Raw genomic sequence first — 25,220 nt, 5'->3', positions numbered from 1 at the left:
CACCTTCTAGAGTCTCCAATGTTTATTATTTCACTTAAAAGAGTAGATTTGAAAATATTCTCACCACAAAAAGTGATAAATATGAGGTGATAGTTATGTTAATTAGCTTTATTTAATCCATCCACAATGTAAATGTATATTGAAATATCACATTGTACCCCATAAATATGTACAATTATTCATCAATTAAAAATAAAATTTTTAAATAAGTAAAAAAAAAAAACCTCTCATAATCCTACCCTTTAAGACTTCATCCACATCCTTCCTGTCCTTTTTTTTTTTAAATAAATGTTTAACATAGCTGTAGGAATCCACACTCTGAAATGAAGGGAAATATCTGTGAGCTAATACAATGAGACCTTGTTCTTGTCACTGTTTTTTGTGGAATCAAATTCAGCATACAGCTGAGCAATTTTGAATTTCCTGAAGGGTAGTTTAGAAAATGAAGTTCCAAAAGAACCCCTTTGTAGAGTGTGTCAAAACACTAGAGTGTGTCTGTTCTATAGGATGAAACCTAGCATTCAGTAATCCTCCAGTTGTCCCTTCTTATGGAAACGCCTCCTTGAGCCAGGAGAAATCTTACCATAATGTGTATCCTAGTTACAAAGCCATGCAAATCTAACATTTACATAGCCACAGAAGTGGGTTTCCTCTTGAAATCCAGAACTGTATATGGCCCTCTATGCATCCTGATGATTCCCCAGGAGCATTTATGAACATAAGCGACTTTGGATAATTTATACAGCAAAAGAGACTATGGGAAATCCTTTGTAAAGTAGATTTCTCAGATCAGATCCCATGAGCCTGAGATTCAGAATGGTTTTGTTGTTAAGATATTGACTCAAGGACTAGACTGTGTGGGTTTGAATCTTAGCTCCACTACTAACTGGTTTTAGGATGTTAGGCAAGTTACCTAGCCTTTCAAAGTCTCAATTTCTTTATATGTCAAATGAAAATAATAGGAATAAACAGATTTGCTATGACGATCAAGTGAGTTCATGCATATGTGGTGCTTAGAAGTGTGCCTAATGGGTTGTTCAATAAATATTGTCACTATTGTTAATAATCAGGGTATGTGTGTGTGTTTATACTTGGCCATACTCCCCTTCTGCACAATCCCAAAAGAATCCCTTTGAGACTATAAACTCGCTAGAGCCAAAAATTCCTGTGTTCCACTCTTTGTCCTCAGCAGCACCTAGAACAGTCATATCTAGTTTGGCATAGATGCTGAATACTCCCTAGTTGGCTTAAATTGGCCAAAATCCTGGTTTTCTTCCTGCTTGTTTGGCGCCCAGTAAGTGCTTGGCTCCAGGCTCTGAGGGGTGGGAATGCAGTGGTGGAGAAGGAGGCTTTAGAGGATGGTGCCTGCTTTTTGTTCCTCCTCCTCTGGCATGATGGATTCTTCCCTTTAACTCCTTAGTGCCTCAAAGACAAGTAATGATCAAGGCTCCAGGTAGGACTGACTATCAAAACCAATAGCTGCTGCTAAGATTTGAGTATTTATAATGTACATGAGATTCCATCTCTATCCAGCACACCAGTCCACTGATGCTTTACAAGAAAGTCCTCAATGCCTCAGAGTTAGCTTTCATAGTTTTCTTGTTATAATTTTCAGCTTCCCATGTGCCATGCTAGGCACAAGGTACAACAGTGAACAGGACAGACATGGGCCCTGCCCTTTTAGAGTCTAGTGAGGAAGATGGACATAGTGGATAGTAAGTACATGTGATAAATTCTATGTCAGGAAATGCGGGGTGCTATGGGAATCTTAGGAAGGTCACATAACTATTTTAACAAGTGAAAGAAGGCCAGTTATTTAGCTTTAGTAGGAAACAAAGCTCTTCTTAATAAAATGTAAAGTAAGTGCCATATTGTGGGTTTGAAGATTTCTTTGTTCTATATGATGTATATTTTCTGTGCTGAGAAGAGGATAGTACACTAAAAATCGATATGTCTTGTAACTCAGTGTTTTATGGTCAACTTATAACACCTTCAACTTATAGAAGAATTAAGATTATCTTCTAAGGCAGGCTTTCCAACATTTAGATGCATGCATGAATATCCTAGCTTCCAGATACCTGCATCCATTTCCCTATGGCTGGTTATTTTTTTCTGAAACGGATTTTTTTCCAGCCTTCTGACAGTGTAGTGGCAGAAATACATAGTTTCTTCATGCTGTGTTTTTACTTTCCATTTTCGCAATAAAACTATATCACTGCAAAGGAAATCAAATCTAATCTGCAATATATTTAGCATGAAAGCAATAAGAAGCATTAATTCACTCCAGAAAGAGCAAAATACAGTCGGGTACTCAAAGGAAGAATCACCATGGAAACTGTTTTCTTGAAATTCTGTGCTCTCCAGGCTCCAGGCATGACTAAGTGAGGAAAGGAAGGCAAAGGGAAGAGAAGAAATATTTTACCCTTTCTGTTGTCACTAAAAATGCTGCTGAGGAATTTCTATGAATTATTGATCGCATGAATAGAAGTATATATGAATTAGAATTATTAAACTGTTGACTTTTAAATGAGTGTGTAAAAACACACTGAGAACTTGTTCCTCAGTGTTCTCCCTTCCTAACTGTCAAAATCCTATTGAGCAGTGTTCTCCCTTTCCTAACTGTCAATCATCCTATTAAGGTCAAAAGTTTTAAGAGAAGCACTAGGAATTATGATGATTAAAGAATTATGTAAGCTAGAACTAAGGTAAAATGTGTTTGCCTGTAACTCCCAGATAGACTTGCTTTTGTATACCATTTTGAGATGATTATGGTTTCAGAATTTTTTCAAAGATATTAAATATGTCAAGATCAGCCCAGCTCCTGCTTTTGGGACCATGTTAATGGGATGTGATGGAATTTCCCTAAGGAATTTGTTATAGATTAGATTCACTCTGTGTTTGTGTGCACATGTATATATCTCACAACGAGCCCACTCTCCTTGCTTTCTACATTTTTACCTCCTAATTTATAGATTTTTCTCACTGCAGCTATACATTTGGATTATAATAGCTCTGATAAGAATAACTACCATGTGTTCAGTGTTCCCTGTGAGTCGATCACTATGCTGAATTCTTTGCATTATAACATCAAGGGCATAAGCTTTTATTTGGGTGGAATTGTGTATTATTTAGCAAACAACAAATTCAATAAAAGCTCACTAATAAAATAAATGTTTATATTCTCATGTAACCCTTAAAAAAAAAAAACCTATGAGAGTCCCCATTTTACAGCTGAGGAAACTGAGTTTTTGGGATGGCCATCGAGTACACTGGATCACAGAGCCAGTGAGTTGCAAAACCTGGATTTGAAATCATGTGGGAATCCTAAGTCCATGGGCTTAACACCACTGTGTTTTCATTCTAAAGGACATAGACAACCTGCCTTTTTAATCTCTGTACAGACTCATAGCTGCCTAGGGTCTGGACATGTAAGTAGGACTTTGGTATATTCACAACAAATATATATTGAGAATCTACCATTGTACCAGGCACTGTCCTAAATATAAAAATTGAAAATAAGATAACATCCCTGCCTTCAAGGAACTTACAGTCCTCAGGAAATGTTGGCACGAATGAATGAAACAGACAAAATAGTCAAAGGTTCAGAGAAAAAAGGGATTGGTGAGATTTGTGGATTTGTTGAGTTTGTGTGGATGAATTTGTCCTGGCCCTCCAAGAGGGGGAGGAGCTTTTGTAAGGTGGGAGGAAGAGAAATAAACATTTAGGGTAAGAAAACATGATTTTAAGCACAGAGATGGGAATGAGTGAGAAGGGTTTCAGGACCTGTTAGAAGATCAGGGCATGTGTTTTAGAAAAGTGAGTTTGAACAAGTACATCGACCATTGGGCCAATCAGTAAAGAACAATGAAAACTGGGGCAAGGAGGTCTGGATTTTATCCTATCAACACAAGTGATCTTTCAAAGGATTCATGTGTTTATTCTGAGGTGTTAATTACTCACAATAACGAGCACTATTCTTTTGTATTCAGCTTAATGACTTTTATACATGTATACAACCATGTCGCCATTACCCACATGAAAGTACAGGACAGTTTTAGGACTCCGTAAGATTTTCTTTCCCACTCTTACTTAATTCTCCCTCGCCCAGAGATTATCAGTATTCCGACTTTTATGTGAGTGTTCAAAGGGAAGTGATTTTTTAAAATGACACTCTGAAAGTTTAAAGGAAAGCTGAATGACTGATGGGATGTAGCACAAAGTGTGGAGGTGAGAGGTTTCAAACAGGGAGACCAACAAAGAGGATGTTATGAGGTTCACTCCAATTCATCCAGTCAATTAAATATTTATTGGACACTTATTATGTACCATACCCATACACTGGGAATACAGTGGTAACCAACATATGCTCTCTCAGTGAGGAGGCCAACAAATAAACAGTTACCTTACGGTGTAATAAATGCTATAATAGGAAGAAATATACATTGTGCTTAAAATGGGCATCTAATCCAGAATAGGAAAGTCAAGGAAGACTTCCTGGAGGAAGAGATGACAATCTGAGGATCGAGGATGAATAGAGATTAGCCAGGTTCCAGGCAGAGAAAGGCACATACAAAGGCCCAAAGAGGAGCAAGGACCTGTTCATGTTTAGGTAGTGGCAGTAGACAAAAGAGAAGTCAAAGAAAATAAGTTTTTTAATCAAAAGAAATGGCCAGACTTAGTAATTATATTCTATCACAAGAACCATGTCAAACTGGGTTTCTTCAACACTGGTACTGTATATAATTGGGTTTTATACTATGTATTAGGCACTAACCTGATTGTGCAACATTGCAAAAAATTTCAGATGTTCAGCATTGCGGGCTTTTTCGTTATTATTAATACTGTGGGCAACCCACTTGCTTGTCAGTCATTTCTCTTTGAACTTGAGCCAGAAAAACCAGTCAGGCAATAAGATTTCTAACATCTTTCACCTACTTCTGTTAGATGAAGCTGTTTTCTTATTCTTTGTAGCGTATTTTGTAGCTTCCCCTTTTCTGGACTGGGCTGGGCTGTGCAAAGCAGCCAGGCTATGCCTTCTTCTGACTTTTAGTTTGTTTCCTGGGGCAGCTTTGAGAAAGCTATTGAGTTCTCAACACTCATTTTTTTCTCTGATTCATCAGCAGATAACTCAGTAAGCAGAAAGTGGCCTTTGTAGCCCCGCAGACCTGAGTTAAGCCCTAGCCTAAGTCTTACTAACTCTCTTTGTGACTTCAACAAGTTACTTAATGTTTCTAGGCTTTTGTTTTCTTGTCTGGGAATAATAGCATCCACTGCATATGGCGTAAATGTCATTAAAATCTAATGTTGTAAAAGCTGTAAGATAGTACCTAACATATAGCAGGTCTTCGGTAAATAGTATCTGGAGGTAGTAAAGTTGAGTGGTTTATAGCAAAAAGCTCTCAAGTTAGACTGCCTATGTTAGAAGGCTGGTTCTGCCAAAGGCTAGCTGGGTTAACGTAAGCTTACAGTGACTCAGTTTCCTCATCTGTAAAATGGGGGTAGTAATAATGACATCTACCTTATGGTTTTATTGTGAGGGTTAAATGAGTTAATGCATGTAAAGTTCTTCACACAGAGCCTGCTGTGTGGGTATGCATATCTCTACATCCTATATTAGTAGTGTTCCTGTTAACCTTAATGATTATTGTTATTTTTACTTATTACTTGGTCCCATCTATGAGAATGGGAGAGCAGTACCTACCTATCCTGCAAGGTTGTTGCAAGAGCTACTTAAGAGGTATGCGTGGCTCAGTGCCAGGCACACAGTGGGCTCCTGATAAATGTTTGTTGAGTGAATGAGAGCAAAGTGCTTCTCTCTGAATGTTTTCTGTAAATGTTTCGCCTTAATGATCACTGGGAGCTTCCACATAGAAGGAAGTGCCAAAGAAGCTCACAGGGCGGCAGCCTGGCTTGGGCCTGGTGGAATCCAATGATGTTGAACAAAATAGATTCAGATCAGTCTATTTGGTGCCATTGAAACTGTGCCAACGAGCAGCAAAATGTGATTTCATGTTGGGAGAGTGCCAGGATCCTGGTTTGCAAATCAAAGAGAAGCCTACCTATTTCTAGCACCTTCTCTCTTTCTCCCCTCAAGATTCTTCTGTGTGGGTTTTCTTACCTTTGAAAGAGCCTCTGGATGTTTCACAAAATCAGGCCCCAGATGTTTGAAAGACTTTTGCAGACAAGGTAATCAATCCATTTGGTGGCCAGATGCTGTCTGAAAATTTTCCTGCTACAGCACTGCAAGTTTCTAAATTCATTAGAAACATAAATTAATTAAATCTAATCAACAGTGGGTGATGCAGAAGATTAAATAGTGAAAAACAAATACATTTCCAACAGGGTCATATTAGAGGCAGAGAAAAACAGCTCCAGTTTGGAGGTAAATGTCAAGTTAACCCTTCATGTGATATCCTCGGAAAACTTAGCCAGGCCTGAGTCCCAGGTGAGGCTGTGGTTCTTTCCAAATTAAGGCTGCCCTGGTGGGTTAATTGACTTTTCAAGAAACAAAAAATAAATTATCTGTTTCTCTAAAACATTTTGGAGTGGTCTGATTCTCTTATGTATTCACAGAAGTGAAAGTCTCCATCATTCCTTTATCATGAAAAGTCTCTAGAGATAGGATTTGCAAGTGGCTATGCACTATGTATAAAGCAGTATTTTTCAGTAGCATTCTATAGTCAGATAAATTTGGAAAGAGAGTGAAGTCTTCTTCACTCCACACTAGAATAAGTTACCTGAGTTCAGGATTGTCTGAACTGAATCTGTCAATATTCAAATTTAATATTGACTGTCAATACTGAATCTCCAACACCAAAAAGAACAGTGCCTGGCAAGTCCTTAATAAAATCTTAATAAATATCTGTAAGTCCTTAGTAAATATCTGTTAATGTATGAATTGTGGGTGAACTTCTTTCTGATGGGACAACTCAATATTTACCCAGATAAATCCCCAAGATGAGGGACAGTGTATGAGCTATTTCCCAACAGTGTTCGACATCTTCCCCCCAAGAAACAGCATCTTAAGGAACTAATGGTCCATACGATATATTTTAGATTAACTAAGTTTTGAAGTATTGTTGTATAGCACCCCTATCCTTTGTCCCATATCCTCTACCCTCAGTCTAAATGAAACTGGAGAAGATTCAGGGTGAGTGAATAGTGAATTCATGCAGTCAACTTCTGGGTAAGAGGCTGTCCTCCAAGGATGTGCTCAGCTTACTGGTTAGGCCAGCCCTTAGTTGTGATTTGACTGTTTTTTCATTCCACACTTGCATTTGCAGTTTTGACTGTTTTTTCATTCCATACTTGCACTTGCAGTGCTGACAAATGACCTAACGCTGTGTGGATAAAGGTGTTGCTACCTTGCATGCAGCCCTGTAGAGAGGTACCAGTTTGCAGAGGATACCACTCAACAGTAAAGAGCAGCAGCTGCTAACTCAGATGCCTACAGAGGCAAAGTAGCGTAAAAGATGAAAGCAGAGAGGTAGAGGAAAACCTCAGGAGGGTAAATGGGAGCTGGCACTTGACACTAAGGCTGGGGGTACACTAGGAAATGTTAGGAGGTGCAGTAAATTCAAGACCTATGCCCTTCTAAAGGGAGCAGCTGCTTCCCCACTCAAGCCAGGAATGGCCATATGGGAATGCCAGCTCGATGTTGCCAATCTTCATTTTTCTAAAGAAACTGAAAAATCTCAATTGTTTAAAATGAAACTTTATACTTTTTAGATGATAGAAACTCATTCAAAATATTGGAAACCTTTTTGTGGGCTAATACTGCAATGTTAATAAACTAGTCCAAATAAAATAAATCTGCTTGTCAGATATGACCTATCCACTCCAAATGGTATCCTCTGGGCTATTTGGTCCCATGATGTGGAGCTGTGGAGCCTTGCTCTGCCTTATCTGGGATCCAGATGAGTGATCCACTGGGAACAACAACAACAAATTATATATATTGAGGAGCTACAATGTGCAAGGCATCATGCTAAGCTCCTCCCCATCCTTATCTCATTTAATCCTCATAATTCCCCTCCAAAATGGTACCAATATTATTCTTATTTTACAGATAAAGAAACTGAGATTCAGAGAACTCAAGTAACTTGCCCAAAGGCACATCACTTGTAAATAACAGAGATGAATGGTATCTTTCTGACACCTAAAGTCATTCTGTTAACCATTCATTATGTTACTTCTAGGTAAAATACTATACTAACATTTAGTGCTTATGTGTGTCAGGTACCATTCTAAGTGCTTTGCATAAATTTATGTACATAATCCTCAACATAATATCATCATCTCCATTTTGCAGATTAAATAAGTAGGGGGCAGAGAGAGAGGTTAAATAATAAACCCAAGATTTGCCAGCTAGTAAATGTGGAAGCTATAATTTAACCTGGGATTACAAGACTGCTATTGATCAACTCTTAGAATTATTTCTCAAGACAAAGTCCTAGGTCAGGCACATAGAAGGTGCTCAGTAAATAGTTTTCAATGGACAGCAAATCTCATTTTCGTCTTGGGATTCTGTGCTGCAGGTGTGGTTGTTGCCTCTGAGTAGCTGCTATTTCAGCCATTATTTCATGTGACTCACTGGCAGCTGTCACTCAGGCAGCCTTCACTGCATCACTTTGCTAATTCCAGGCATGCAGAGCAAAGACCGACAAGCCCTAGAAGCTGGCTCAGCCTCTAATGAACTGTCTAATCCAGAAATCCCTTCTCAGGGATCGGGCAATCCAATTCAAACTGCGTATGTGACTGAAATAGTTCACTGGGTCAGACTTCTTGGCATATAAAGATCTTACCACCCAGTCTCTGGTGTTCGATTGCCTTTCTTCCTGCAAATTGAAAGGGTGGAGACTGGTTTAGACAAGGGCTGGAATTTAAGTAGCAGAAGGGTGTGTGTGCATTTTATAATGCACGTGTTTTCGTGTATATGATTAGCTCAGCATAGACCTTATTAACTAGAACGAAGAAAATGCGGATTTTATTGGTTTTCAAATTTTCATGATCCCATAGTTCTGCTACATTCAATTCAACTGAAAACCAAATGTACGTGTGTGTGTAAGAACAACATTAGAGGATATAATCCAAATGATCAGGCTACAAATATTAATAAATATTCTAGAAAACCATACTTTTTTTTTTTTTAAGATGGGGTCTCACTCTGTCACCCAGGCTGGAGTACAGTGGTGCGATCACAGCTCACTGCAGCCTCAACCTCCTGGGCTCAATCTGTCTTCCCACCTCAGCCTCCTGCGTAGCTGAGACTATAGGCGTGTGCCACCACGCCAGGCTAATCTTTGTATTTTTTGTAGACATAGGATTAGAAAACCATACTTTCATTGAACAATGCTTGCATGTCTACTATGTGTCAAACATTGGGCTAGGGGCCAGGAACACCACTGGTTAAAAAAAAAAAATCAGCTGTGATTCCTGTGAATTATGAATTCTTATGAATTATGTAGTCTTACAAGGGAGACAGACATTAACAATAAACACTCAAAAACATACATAATATACATAATGATGAATTCTGGTAGATGCATTAAAGAAAAAGGATAGAGTACTATAAAGAACAATGTGAAGACTTTAAAATAGGTTGTCAGAAAAGTCCACTCTCAGGAAGTGCTGCTGTTCAAGCTGAAATTTTTTTAAATGAAGAGATGTTGGCTAAGGAAAAGGGAGGACGGGGGACTAGTTTAGGCAAAACATGTTTCCCCCAATTAAGGGGGAAAGCAGGAAATTTATGAGATCCTGAAAGCAAAAGTAGGCTAGAAAATGGTAAGGAGGGAGGTCAGGGGATAGTATGAGAGGGAGGAAAGGGCCCGTTCACAAAGTTTTCTTAATGATGACCTACCAAAAGGTTATATTACCCCAGAGCTTCCCCAAAATGGTGTCTAGTACATTTTACTGTTGATACAAGTTCAGTTGAAGAAGCAGGAGGTATATTTGAGATTGTGGCCAGTGTTGAGTCTATATCTTCAGTGCTTAATGGTTTGGTTCCTTCTGTTACCTGATAAAATATTGACATATCATTTTTTATTCCCCAAGAACTTTGCAGAAAACAATGCATCACAGTCAGTGCTAGAAACCTGCTATGGTGTGTGTTGGAAAGAAAGGAATTTTGCCAACGCATTTAATAGTTATGGACTTTTTCAAGCTTGAAGCTTTTTCATATCCTCCAAAGGCAATAACTTAGGTTGTTGGAATCAGTACTTGAAATGTTCCCCAAAAATAGAGTCCTTGGAGGTATGGAAATGTGATCTGATTTTTACTCCTCTCCTATCTGCTATTCCTGGAGAAAGCATTTCTGAAAATGGCCTAGGTACTAGATTTCTCAAATACTCGTTTTATTTCAGAGGTGTCCCAAGCTATAAGCCTATAGCAATGAACAATTAAAAATGACAATAAGTTGTAGGTAAAAATGGAACATGTGTGACTTTAAGCTAAGCAGAGAGCTGTCATGTGCATTACATAAACCCAAAGTCAGTTGTCCCCATGAGAATCCTAAATCTCAAGTTGTGAACCATTTATGTCATGTTTGCTATGCACAGAATAAGATCCTAGGTACTGAAAAAGATGCTTTCTACTAAAGAAATAAATATTATTCTGTCTTCAGGGAACTTATAATCTAGTTAAACAGATAACACATACACAAAGTATATTTGAGCCATCTATCAACATTCATACCATAATCCAATAGAAATGAGTCATGCCTGATAAGAAGATGCCAGCTAAGTTAGTGAAGTTTTAAGTGTAAACTATCTTTACTTGGTTTCTAGAAGAGAATAATTTTCAACTGGGTGTTAGAAGGGAAGGGAAACAGGATAAGTTCTAAGAGGATAATTTCCAGAATGAAGAATTGTTTAAGCAAAGATCTGAATGCAGGGTAGTATTGAGTGATGGTCTCAGATCCCACTAGGGATCCAGAGATTCAGAAGTACCATGAAAATAAGATGCAGAATTTCACAAATATAAGTACATGCATATTTATGGGGAAAGGATTTATAGCTTTTATTGGATCCTCAAAGATGTCCGAGATCTCCTAATAAAGGTTAAGAGCTAAATTGTATTATTAGAGAAAGGTTCAGATTTTACATTCTTTTATTCATCAAACATTAATTGTGCTTAGTAGAGTCAAAATTGAGTAAAATAGGAATTCTGCCTTTAATGAAATACATTTCAGTTAGGAAAATAGAACAAGTACACATGTAAGTGACAATGTCATGGATCTCATGTAAAAGTACAAAGAGTTACAGTTTTTGTGAGGAAGAAGGAATTTTTTCCAATCAATGAAGCTTAGAAAAGCTTCATGGAATAGGTGACATTTGAGCTGGCCTTGAAGGATTTGTGTATTTACTTTTTTATTTAGTCAGTAAACAAGTGTTTTTTGCAAACCTACTAGATGCCAGTCCCTATGCTAGGTCCTCAGATTATAATAATGCAGAAGATCCTGCCCACGAGGGACATGCTGTCTCAAAGAATGCGATGTCAACAGGCACAATTAATGACAGGAATATATTAGATAAATGAAATGGCATGAACAGTTGGTCAGCAAAGATTGTATTTGCTTTGAGAGTCTGAGGAGTTAAACTTTGATGGAGTGTGTGACAATGATGGAAAAGTGAAGATTGAGCCCAGAAGATACACTCTGCTGTGTTAAGAAGTAACACCTACAACTGTGAGTGAAAGATGAAAAAAGAATTTATATAGAAAAAAGAAGAGATAGTAGACAGAAGAGAATAGGAACAAGAAATAATAGAAAGTGGAGGGAAAAGAAGCAGTCCACAAAAAGGCAGGTTCTGAACACAAGCTTTGGAACTACAATTGGGTTTAAATCCCAGCTCCACAACTAGTCTTCCAAACATGAGCAAGTTATTTATCCTGTCTGAGCCACCATTTTCCCATCTGAAAAATGGGGTAAGATACTAAAACTCATGGAGTTTGAGTGACAATTAAGTGATATAACGTAAAACACAAGGCACAGATCATGACCAAAGTCAGTATCCAATATATGACGATGGATCTATAGATTTAGGAAGAGAGTGTATGTATATAGAGGGTCGAACGCCGTGCCTGGCTTGCAGTAGGCCAACTCAATAAATGGTAGTTTCAAAGAAAAACTATGCTTTTCTAAACTGTGCAGTGCTGGTGTTTCTCTTAGACTATAATGTCTTGAGACCAAGTCAATAGCTAGTTAATTTCAGTGAGTCTTCTTTATGACAGTTGCAATTCTCTACCTGTAGTCATACTGCAGGAAAGGAATGTGCAGCTAAAAGAGTTTTCCATTAAAGACTGATGTCCTGGAAGGGAGATCTACAAATCACTTGGAAAGTTCCTGGCACCATCACCTGGGTCTGGCCATTCACAACATGTCTGTAAATCTTGCACAGGGAAAGGATGAGAGTGTAGGGTTTTTTTCCCCACTCTGACAGACTTGTTTCTACAAGATATTAAGGATACTGGTGAAAGTTAAGGAAGGCCAAAAGGAGGTCAGCCTACCCATGTGGAAGTGATCTTGTAGTAGATTTCTCATCACTTTAAAGTGTATATGAGTTAGCAGCCTTCTGCCTGGTAGGCAGATAGTAGGTAGCTAAAAGAACAGAGTCCTTTCTGCTCTCAGCTTCAAAAGGAGAAGGGAAGGGAGGGAGAGATGAGTGGAAAGCAGAAAAGAGAGAAGAGGTGTGAGGTCAGGGGAGAGGGAGAGAAGGTAAGGAGGAAGAAACAAAAAAAATCAAGAGGTCTTTTATTCATAGCAATCACATGGATCTCTGAAATGAGAGAGTCCTGTTGTGTTATACAAGACTCTATATCATCTGACCCTCCCATTTCTCCTACCTATTTACCCCTTGTTTGTTCTGCTCCAGGCACACTGATCCCTTAACACATGTTCGTTTCCCTCTTAGGGTCTTTCCACTGTCAGTTTCATCTCTTTGGAACACTCTTCCTACAGATACCTGCATCGTGAACGCCTCCACTCCTTCAAGTCTCCCCCATGAAGTCTGTCACAACCACCCTATTGAAATTGCAGCCTCCCTGCAAATGCCAGTCCTGTTCATCTTATTCAGCTCTATTTGTTTTCCTTAGTACATAACATACAATGTAATTTAGTATGTTCATTGATGATTGTCTTTTCTCCACAACTAGAATGTAAGATGCATGAGGACAGATATCTTATCTATTTTTAATTGATACTCTTTAATATCTGGAATAGTACTTTACACGTAGTTGGTGTGTTCAATGTACATTTGTTGAGTGAATAAATGGGTCAATGAATGAATTAATTAACCCTAAATCTTGAGACATTGTTTGGAGATTCTAGCAGGGGAACGCAGCTACTCATATACCCTTGACCGAAGACCAGTCCTCCTCTAGTGGGGATGGTCATGCTCTTCAACCCATTGTGCAGCTCTGGGAGGGATGCACAGAGTGGTGAGGGAGGAAGGAGACACCCGCCTAGCCATCTGGATCAGCCAAATCAACCCTGGCGATCAGTGGGGTGACAGATGTTGCAACCAGATCACCCTTATGTCCTATTAACATTAAACCTTTCCTGACTTTTCTAGTTTTAATATTATTCATTGTTATCTAAACTGCTACATGACCATGAAGTCAAATATAATAGATTTTCTAAATATCCGATTTTCAGCGGATAGATAAAAGCAGTAAGTATTTACTATACTGCCTTTATCCTGATGAATATTTATTAAAGATTGGGTCCTGCTGCTGATGAAAATCAACACTAGTTTATTCATTCTGTATTTTACTCTTACCTACTGTGTGTACAGTATTGCATTCAGTGCTTTAAAATATGCATATTATCCAAAAGAGAGCATACTTTATAATCTTCTTCAAAATACCACAACTCCTAGCCAGAAACTAGAAGGAGGGAGAAAGAGAAAAAATACTAAGTGATTCATGGTATTATAATTGGCACGCTTGTTTCTAATACTTTCCATTTTATTTGCTAAGACCCTTGAAAAACCATCGTAACATAATAATACCTTGTGAACTATTAGCAATATATTTTGTTGAACATCGGGACCTCATGTTTTAGGAGGAAAAAATCAAATCCTTGCCTATCATATTCTTCATTCATTTCTTTAGGCCCACCTACAGTTTAACAAAAATATGCATTGTATTTAGTGTTCAATTTGTCCTTTAGAGAAATAAAAGAGATTTATTGCATGCAAGGATATGGCTGAGATGTGTTTCCTTGAGTTCTGATAAGGACTTCTGCTTCCCTCTAGGAAAAAAAAAAAATTCTTTGACTTAAAAATTTCTAGGATCAGAATCTTTGAACAACCTTTCCCCAACATTGTAATTGTATCCCAATCTCCCATTACCTCCCAGTCCTCTAACTAAGAGTTTCACAAGGGCAAGTATCAGTTGTGTTTGTTTATTACTATATCCCTGGTACCCAGCCCAGTGACATGCACATAATAGGCGTTCATTAAATCGAGTCCTTTCATCTCAGATGTATTTGCTCATCCACTTTGGCTTTATTACCACCTCCATGCCCTCTCCCAAGTAGGACCCTACCTGGACATCCTCTCTCCCCCAACCCATCTGCTTTCTCTTCCTGTTATTCATAGGACCCCGAATCCCTGCCAATGCTGCAAAGGCTTTTTAGGACAAGATCTATTATTTATTGAGCAATGTATCTCATTCTAAAATCATCAAACACTCACTATTCCAAATGAGAACTTTTTCTTGCTTCACATCTTAAGTAAATGTTTACATCTACTCAGCATACATATTTTGATTATTGGTACTTTGTTTAGGGTTATCCATTCTCTATATGTTGGTCCACTTTGGTATTGGCTCTCTTCAGTGCCCATTCAGTGATCCATTAAAGAAAAAAGATCGATTGCTTGATGACTTGTGAGCATAGAAAAAAAAAGATTGAGAAGCATCTGTTATATACTAAGAGACTCAGCTAGGCACTGAGGGTTTAGTGGTGAACAAGTTCCTTGTGAAGTTTACAATGAAGAGACTGAAACAGGCATATAAATGATTCTAATATCATTGTGATAAATGCTAATGATTAGTGGTGATAACTTATAAAGGCAAAGTATGGGGAGCAATGAGGCTGCATAATAAAGGGAGCTGTGTTGGGCTTAAAAGAAGTCACACAGGGCTTCTTAAGGAAGTGATACCTGAGCCAGTCCCAAAATATGGGGAATTTTAGCTTCCACAAAGTGGATACCATGTCTTACTGACTTCAGAACATCTGGCAAAGCAAAATTTCTGACCAAACATGTGCCAGATGCCATAATATGTGTGTTTGGGTAGCAGGTAGCACAGGGCCTGCCCAAGAACTCCCATTTCCCCACAGATGTGAGAACTTTCTCATTTTGGACCTGGAGTCCTGCTGACTTTGGGGTCAGCCATAGATGTCCCATGTTGTGCGGATAATAGATCTGAATGATTGACAGAGTTTGTATTGCCTGAGCAGTTAATTACTCCTCTGCTTTTTGAAAAATTGGATGACAGATGGTAAACACCTTGACAGCAGATTCCACTGTAAACCACACAGGCATGTAGGCAAGTCTGGACTGCTATCAATTTCCCACTGGATTTTTCTGTACTCAGAGACTTATAATTTTTAAGACTCCTTTGCCTTTTAGGCAAGTTTTGTTCCAACTATGGGAAAATTTTATCTTCTAGGCTTCTATGTTGCAGGAACTTGTTTTGAATAAAAGGCAATCTTTATCAACCCACATGTCCTTGGGTTGATTCAAACCTGTTTAGTGTTGGAGATTTGGTCAGCCTGGGGAAGCTGTGTGCATTTTAAGGGGAATAGCATGGCATTCATTACTCACCTGCTTCCCACCATCTGGATTTTCACAGCTCAGCAAGCATGGTGGGCTTCCTGCATATTAGCAGGGAAAGCTTGGCTCCTAAAGAGGGTGTGGCTAGGTCCCTCTGAAGTCATAATTTTACAATGAACACCATGAATAAATTGGGGTTGGCATTCTATCCCAGTAAGCTGCTTTCATATTTGAATGGTTGAAAAATAATACACCATCTCCACAGCAGGGGAAGGAGGAAAAACACAAATCATCTTAATACTAGGAATCAAGCAAGTGGGAAGGAAAATTGGTTGTGTGGTAGAGTAAAGTGGAAATGTGCATGTGAGAGTTTGTGCAAATATGTTGTAAGGCAAGGGAGTTTCCAACTCAACACGCATTAATAACCTGGCCCTGTGCAAAGTGCTATAAGGAAAACAAAGATGGGAAGACATGTATAGTAGCATGAATTTAGATGAATATAACAGAAAACTTACTAACAGTAGCTTAAACCACAGGGTTTAACAATTTCAGACATAGGCTGTCTTAAGGTAGGTTTTAGTTGTTCAACAGTGTCATCAAAGATATTGTCCCATTCTCCCATCTGTCATACTCAGCTTCTTAGCCTTTTAAAGTCCATAGGCTTAGTACCTCATGGTCACATGATGGCTGCCACAGCCCCACATATTATGAACACATTTAATTACAAACAAAGGCAGGAAGCAAGGAAGAGTCCGGTCAGAAGGCCTCCCCTCACTTACTTCCTTTTATTCAGGGAAGAAAACTCTTTCCCAGAATCTCTGTCCCCCTCCTGCTTCCCCAGTAGACTTTCCTGTATGCCTCATTGGCCAGATCTGGGTCACACAATTACCCCTAGCCACAAGGGAGGCTAAAAAGCAAGTATGTGGGTTTTCCAGCCTCTACAGTGGGACAGTAGGAGGCAGGCAAGGAAGAAAGACACTGAGTAGGAGTAGCCAACCAAGAGTATCTGCCATGACACAACACATGCCATTAATGGGCTTGATCTACAGGGTCAGACTGACATTTAAGCAGTGCCCATTTTTTAATACTGCACTTATGGTTAAGTAGGAAACAGCCATTGTGATAAGAGCTTGGGACTTGGAGCTATTGGACCCTTCTATCTGTATTCTTTCATCTAAGAGGTAAACCAGCACCAGGTTGAAGATAAAACCAGTATGCACAGAATTAATTAAATGAAAGGAAGAAGATTCAGTATCCAAATACCAGACACTGGTTGGATGACAGAGGAAACAATTCTGGATCAAACAGAATGTATTACACACAGTAGGTCAAGGATAGCAAGCATGTGGCATGTGTAATCAGAACTGTGTATTTACTACTTCTGTCTTTAGTACCAAACTAAATGAGCGTGAGAAGCAGTGTCAAGTTAAGAAGGTAATGCTACTGAATCAGGAACTCAAACATAGTTCCATTTAAAGACAAGGGCATAGGTGAAAAGGTAGAATACTTCATGGATAACGTAGCTTGGGTGCAGGTTGGCAAAAGTGTATTGATGAATTTTTTTTAGCTCCATACCACCCAAACAGAATCCCAAATAGTAATAACATCTAGACAGAAAGATTTAAAAAAATCTTTGACTCTGTGTACTAAGAAAATAATTATTGGTGCCAAATCAAGTTGAGTCATATCAATAGAGACACTGTATCTACACAGCATTTTTAACTCTTACAAGCCCTTATATCTATCAGTTCATTTTATTCCCATAATTTTACTTCTTTTGGAAGAATTGTCCACTAAAAAGAGCAGTATGAAGGAACTTTCTGGGGTCAATGGAATTGTTCTATATCATGATAGTGGTTATGGATACATATCTCTATGCATTTGTCAAAACCTGTAGAACCGGATGGCACAAAAAGTGAATTTTACACACACACACACACACACACACACACACATACATACATACATACATAGATATATAGATATACAGATATACAGTGTTTTTTTTTTTTTTTTGAGACCAAGTCTGGCTCTTCGCCCAGGTGTGAGTGCAGTGGCATGATCTCAGCTCACTGCAACCTCCGCCTCCCAGGCTCAAGTGATCCTCCCACCTCAGCCTCCCAAGTAGCTGGGACCACAGACATACACCACCATGCCGAGCTAATTTTTTTTATTTTTGGTAGAAATGGTGTTTCACCATGCTGCCCAGCCTGGTCTCGAACTCCTGAGCTCAAGGGATCCACCTGCCTCAGCCTCCCAAAGTGCTGAGATTATAGGCGTGAGCCACCGTGCCCAGCCTATATATAAATTTTAAATTTTTTAAAAGTTTTAAAGCTGCTGAGATAAGTGCTAAAATCTTTCATTCAGTTTGAAAACAAATTAAAATTGTTTACAAGTTAAAAATTGTTCAAGTATTTATGGTTATGGCAAAATATAGAAAATACCGAAGATTTAGAAAAAGACCATAAGAAAATAAATTATGTACGTTCTACACCAAAACAGTACAATTTTGGATTCTCTCTGATAAACTTTTGTCTATAGAGAGAGAGTGTGTGGGTATGTGTAGTCATTAACAATTACTTGTAGGAGAGTCAGATTGTAAAGGAAACTTAGTTTTATATTTTAAGTGCCACCTTGTCATTAACAGAAGTTTCTGTAAGTGTACATATTGCTTTACCTGTTAGAAAAGATATATTCTACCAAGAAGCAGCTTCTCCACTCCTTCTGGAATCTCCGCCTGGTTCAGCCCACCTGCCTCCACTCCTGCCTCCACCATGTCCATCAGGGTGCAGAAGTCCTACAAGGTGTCCACCTCTGGCACCCGGGCCTTCTGCAGCTGCTCCTACACGAGTGGGCCTGGTGTCTGCATCAGCTCCTTGAGCTTCTCCTGAGTGGGCAGCAGCAGCTTCCGGGGTGGCCTATGGTGGGGCCAGTGGCATGGGAGGCATCACTGCCGTCCCAGTCAACCAGAGCCTGCTGAGCCCCTTTAACCTGGAGGTGAACCCCAACATCCATGCTGTGTGCACCCAGGAGAAGGAGCAGATCAAGACCTTCAACAACAAGTTTGCCTCCTTCGTCGACAAGGTACGGTTCCTGGAGCAGCAGAACAAGATGCTGGAGACCAAGTGGAGCCTCCTGCAGCAGCAGAAGACGGCTGGGAGCAACATGGACAACATATTCGAGAGCTACATCAACAGCCTTAGGCGGCAGCTGGAGACTCTGGGCCAGGAGAAGCTGAAGCTGGAGGCGGAGCTTGGCAACACGCAGGGGCTGGTGGAGGACTTCAAGAACAACTATGAGGATGAGATCAATAAGAGTACAGAGATGGAGAATGAATTTGTCCTCATCAAGAAGGATGTGGATGAAGCTTACATTAACGAGGTAGAGCTGGAGTCTTGCCTGGAAGGGCTGACGAGATCAACTTCCTCAGGCAGCTGTATGAAGAGGAGATCCGGGAGCTGCAGTCCCAGATCTCGGACACGTCTGTGGTGCTGTCCATTGACAACAGCCGCTCCCTGGACACGGACAGCATCATCGCTGAGGTCAAGGTACAGTACGAGGAGATCGCCAACCGCAGTCGGGCTGAGGCCGAGAGCATGTATCAGATCAAGTATGAGGAGCTGCAGACGCTGGCTGGGAAGACCTGCGTCTTACAAAGACTGAGATCTCTGAGATGAACCGGAACATCAGCTGGCTCCAGGCTGAGACTGAGGGCCTCAAAGGCGGGAGGATTTCCCTGGAGGCCGGCATCGCAGATGCCGAGCAGCGCAGATGCCGAGCAGCGCAGATGCCGAGCAGCGCAGGGAGCTGGTCATTAAGGATGCCAACGCTAAGCTGTCCGAGCTGGAGGCCGCCCTTCAGCAGACCAAGTAGGACATGGCGCAGCAGCTGCGTGCCTACCAGAAGCTGATGAACATCAAGCTGACCCTGGACATCGAGATCGCCACCTACAGGAAGCTGCTGGAAGATGGAGAACATGAGTATCCATACGAAGACCACCAGCGGCTATGCAGGTGATGTGAGCTTGGCCTATGGGGGCCTCACAGGCTCTGGCCTCAGCTACGGCCTGGGCTCCAGCTCTCGCTCTGGCGCAGGCTCCAGCTCCTTCAGCCGCACCAGCTCCACCAGGGCCATGGTTGTGAAGAAGATCAAGACCCGAGATGGGAAGCTGGTGTCCTCTGATTTCCTGCTCAAGTGAACAGCTGCGGCAGCCCCTCCCAGCCTGCCCCTCCTGCGGCTGCCCCAAAGCCTAGGAGGGAGGCTGCTGTGCAAGGAAGCACAGGGAACAGGAGACTTACCTGAGGCTCAGCCCTAGCCCTCAGCCCACCCGCGGGGGAGTTCACTGCCTGGGGACCCCCGCCCCTTGCCCATGCCTCCAGCCACAAAACAATTCAATTGTTTTTTGTTTTGTTTTGTTTTGTTTTTCTGTCCAAGATAAAACCTCAGCTAGCTCTGCCAAAAAAAAAAAAGAGAGAGAAAAGATATATTCTGAAATGAAAACACTTTGACAAAATTGCAATCATTTATTTTATTTTATTTAAAATCATTTGTTTTATTGACTGATTATTTTCTAAATTTTATGACATATTAACATCTTTCAACAAGGTCATCTTGGCATAATCCCAGTAGGAGTATTTGGGTTTGGCCATAACCAGACTTTTTTCCTATCCCCTCCCCAACCCCCTATTTGTGGAAAATATGCTCAAATGCACTATTTCAGTTACCAAAACTTACCAAAGTAAACCTTATCAGAGAAAATGGATGCTGACTTTGGACCGTGATCCAGGACCCAAGAAGGAGACCACAGTTTTATATGGATGGGAGGAACAACTGTAATTCCCATCAGGACGCCTAAGAATCCCGTTTGTTTAATGATCCACAAAGTAGTCATTGCCAGTCTAGCTAGAAGCCTCTGTGCTGGGATGACAAATGATACACATCCTACCTCCCCCACCACCCACCCAGATTCATTACCCATTAATCATGGCACCCCAGCCTAGAAGTGACCCCGCAAAACCTTCTCAACACAAACCTGGTAACTATGATCATTTCACCATTATCATTCACTATGAATTATATTTTCTGTTCTGTTCTTAGCTGAAGGCGAAAACTACCAAAACCCAATCCAGTCATCAGAAATAAAGCCAGGTATTGAGTAGGCAGAACTAGTCAGCTGAGGCAAGTAGGGTAAATGACTTTATGATATTATCTACCAAATGTTTCTTAGATGAAAGATAAAACATTTAATGGGCTCTGAAAACTAAATTGCATTACCCTTGCATTTCCATCTCTATGATTGATGTTGAGAGGTCAGTGCTAGTGACCTGGTCAGTAAGATATTCCATCTGTAGACTTTGAGTTTAGATCCTAAGTCTAAACTGAGTCTCCATTTTATCAAAACAGTCACCCTGCTATGTGAGTTGTATATCACCTAATAATCCAGGTGCCTGCCTCAACTCAATTCTCTGGCATTGCATAGACTCCAGCCTAGCATGATACTGCAAGAGACTAGGGATGAACTAGGAGATTCCTCTGTTTCCGTAAGCCTCACAATCATTAGCCTCACATGCGTATCATTGTTAAGTCAATATCTATTATTCAGGTAAATAATACTTTATGTATGAAATTACCAGTCTAGAACTTTTGTAGGATGCTGAGATTGATTTAAAAAAAAATAATAAACTCAGCCTTAATAGTGCCTATTGAGCTAGAAATGGGGTTACCAGGCCACCATCTTGTGGAAATTAAATCAGCACAAATAGATTTGGAGCAAGGCAAACTTCACACTACCCAGGGTTTCCTTTAAAAATCACTTTAACTACATTTGACCTTTCTAGCTGTTTCTGGCTTTTGTTTTTAGTCAATGTGTACTTTATCCACATCTATATACAACAGAGGAAAAATGCTCAAGTTTGTAGTTTCTTGATCAACAGCATGATTAGGCTGAGCATTTAATGAAATGTGGAATTGTCATATAAACTTAAAGGTGAAATTTAAAGGTGAAAGCCATGTTGAACTTGATGAATTGATTTCTGTGGATCATGATTTCAAATGACGTTATTATCTCTAAACTTGCTACCTTATTACTACATCCTCTTACCATATCACAAAATTATTTTGTCTTGAGCAGTATATTTTCCAGTTTAAACTGCCTTACCAAAGAGCATGCTGCAAACACAAGAGTATTTGTATCAGAAGTTTCAGTATCTTGAAATTGGAATGTATAGTGATTCATGAGTTTTGCATCAATTATTAAACAGTCATAGATGAAAATATGCAGAGATGGATGGGGCAGTAAAGTATTCCAGTTACACCTACTGGCTTAGCAATGATAAATGAGTCAGGAAACATGAAAGTTCAAAACAAGTATTAACTTGAGCTGCCACGGCTTATTCTCTGAAGGGAAGTAGACAATAGCATGATATAAACAGGTTCATGTACAGAGCAGCTGGCTAGTAGAATTAAAATAAAGGTAAGGACTCTGCAAGAGGACTAAGGAATTTCAGAATCCTGCCATGCAAATCACCCTTTCTCTTACAAGGTTCTTGAGGGAGACATAGCATTGCAAAATAATAACACTTGGAAAACAAAGGAAATATTTGTATTACCTGGGACCATGCCTAATACTCCATAATGCAGAATTCTAATAATACTGGCTTAAATCATGTGACTTTGACTTCCACTTGAGTCCCGCCTTGTTTTGACTTGCATGGGTCTTAAAGTGAGAGTAAAGACATTTTCAGAGTCTAGGAAGAAGGAAAATGTATGTGTCATCCCCTGGGAAAGCAAGTGTTGCCCTTGGAGTAATATCTTCTTGGCAACTGAGCCAAGAGCTCACATTGGGAAAAGCTACTTAACTCTCTTCTGATACCCAACTTCACCAAAAGGAAAGGCCCATCTTTAGTTCTCATTGTAAGGCCCTTGCAGCCCACCCAGAACTCTAGTGTTCTGCATTAATCACTGTCCAGTGAAAGGGCATAGACTGCATGTAAGCAGAACTTTAGAACGTAGCTCTGAGACAAGAGCCAGGCATTGTAAACCTCAGGCCTGGCTCCCACCACCCTCTCATTATTTCCTGCTACTCTTTCTTTCTGAGAAATGTTTGTATTTGAGCAGTTCAAGAGCCTTGAACTGGACCAGCCTTTGTACCTGACCAAAGACCAAAAGTGAAAAGCAATGCCCGCTTTAGGCTGTACCCAAATTTGGAAGCCCCATGAATAACCCTTTGCTAACCACTCATTGAAAAGCCAGAAGCAGTGGTTAATGTTAGAAGTGTAACTTAGCACTGGTGCTTTCAAGCAGGGCAATCTGAAGCAACTGCAAATGTTAAGTAGATGCCTTCTCTCGTCTAAACATGGGAGTAGTTTGCTAAGATGGGCAAACTATAACAAAGGAAAGTGGTCAAATAACTCACTTGAGGTGTCTGGCTTTCTCACTGGCTGGACTTTCTTCTCAATTCATGGGCATTGGTTACATAAATGGACCTTCTAAACTTACATCTGGAACTTAGTAACCATATTGCTTATTTTGTGTTTCCTTAAGGTAGTATTCACTGGAGTCTTCTCGAGAAAATGAACTAGATTTCTAGTTAAGAGCATCAGTATTGGAATGAGATAGCCTATTCCAAATGAAGACTCTGTACATTAGAAGTCATAAACTGATAACCCACAAACCACATTCAGCCCACAGATATGATTAACTTTTTCATTCTCATGGCATTGGAAAACATACTTGCCAATGTATAAACTTTAAGAGATTTTTGCATAAAAGTCCTGATTTCCAGCTTCCTATATATATTTAAACAATGAGAACATCAGGCAATACATGGCAATACAGGCAATCATGGCCCCAATCAGCTTAAGCTGAATAGCCTCTTGCCCCTTTAAAGGAGACATACATAGTCCTTCTAGTTCACCTGTTACTTTGTGGCCCTGCAGGCCTTTGTATTTGCTATCTAGGAGGTCAATTATCTAAGAAGTCAAAACAAGAAATCAAGAATTGTTCTTTTAAATGTGTCTAGCTTGAAAGTGACCAAGGTTTATGCCTTATTTTTGTTAACTTCTGCACAATGAATGACCATAAGGAGCCTTTTCATACATGGAAAAGAACAGTTATATGTGAAGTGGAGAATTTTACACTACTTACCTGAATAAATCAGGCATACAAAGAAAATCCTGAAATAATGATATAAAAGTAAGATTTGAGATCAGAATTACTCAGGGGTAATTGCCTTAGTTTTCCACTTCACTGTTTCCCCTTTGCTTTCCTTACCTAGACATTATCTTCAGAATGTTCCTGTCAAAGGCCATAGTCATAATTCCCCTGCCTCTTTTTTTTTTTTTTTTTTTTTTAACTCATTTGCACTCTTGGTAGCAATTGTTGGAGCCCTGCAGGGGAATAATTGTGGAGGAATTAACCTCTGACATTTTTCTAAAAATAGCCCTAATAAATCCAATCATAGGTAATTTACCTGTCCATGTTCCTCCAGGGGTAACCAGCATAGAAGAAAGACTTGGCAGGCTGGCATTCCTTCAGCAATTATCTGTGATCTGAGTTCCTGGTGCCTGTGCATTTTCTCTGATTAGAAATACAGAGTACAAATTGCCCTCACTTCTCTGCCCTTATGACCTTGTTTTCTCAGCACCCTTCTCCTGGGGTTGAAATAAGGCATGCTCTTCCAGAAGGATGTGTTGGGCTCACAAAAAAAGAAGGGGCATGGGCCAAGCTGGAGCATTTGTCAGTTCCTTCCTTGAATTATCGACTGGCAGAGTTTTCCCAATGATTTCTTTGTGCTCTGTTCCTCCATTTTCCGTGTCTGAGCTTCAAGCATCCTAACCCTGCTTCATCGCAGCCCCCAGCCCTGATTTGAATAGCCACAACTGAAGCCTGTGTGGGGAAGATTCTTGGTGTAAAGGCCATGGATGCACGAACGGTCTGTGGTTGGTAGAAATCATCAAAGAAAATAGCCATTTCCTTCAGCCATCATGAAGTTAATTTTCTCTTCCTTAAAAGGGTATAAATGTGTTTTTCCCTTTTATTCTCTCCAGATGTTCCAGGAGACCACTGTGCAGTGTGGGCATCTAGGAAATTTACTTCCCAAGTGCCACTTCTGGTGGCATTTAAAACCCAGAACATAACATCCTTGTAAATTCCACTGCAGAGACAAAGCCCTAAGCCCTTAAATGCACAGAAAAGTATATCTATTATCTATCCTTTCAAAGTAAGTGTGCAGTTACTTAAATTGCCTTTGTCTTCTTCTTTGCAGCTGACATTATCTCTACGGTAGAATTCAACCACACGGGAGAATTACTAGCGACAGGGGACAAGGGGGGTCGGGTTGTAATATTTCAACGAGAGCAGGAGGTAAGTGGTGGTGAATGCAAAATGCCCATTTTCTTCACTTTTTAAAGGAGGCCTCCTACTGTTCCTTAATCCTTATGTGTC

The 25,220-nt window shown here is 40.0% G+C and overlaps 1 protein-coding gene and 1 pseudogene across 50 annotated transcripts in view; both read left to right on the top strand.

The window, feature by feature from the left end:
- The window catches only part of PPP2R2B (protein phosphatase 2 regulatory subunit Bbeta), a 495,140-nt gene that overhangs the window by 356,205 nt on the left and 113,715 nt on the right, over positions 1-25,220 (top strand). For all 50 annotated transcript variants that reach the window (XM_001159683.6, XM_001159546.8, XM_001159725.7 and 47 more), the window contains one exon: positions 25,042-25,139. In XM_001159683.6, coding sequence (XP_001159683.2) covers positions 25,042-25,139 — 98 coding nt within the window. The remainder of the gene's footprint in view (positions 1-25,041; positions 25,140-25,220) is intronic.
- Positions 18,466-19,767, top strand: LOC134810114 (keratin, type II cytoskeletal 8-like; annotated as a pseudogene).

The sequence above is a fragment of the Pan troglodytes genome, chromosome 4 (assembly GCF_028858775.2).
Source record: "Pan troglodytes isolate AG18354 chromosome 4, NHGRI_mPanTro3-v2.0_pri, whole genome shotgun sequence".
Classification (NCBI taxonomy): Eukaryota; Metazoa; Chordata; class Mammalia; order Primates; family Hominidae; genus Pan; species Pan troglodytes.
Note: the sequence above shows the minus strand (reverse complement) of the source record. Positions and strands in the feature narration are given on the sequence as shown.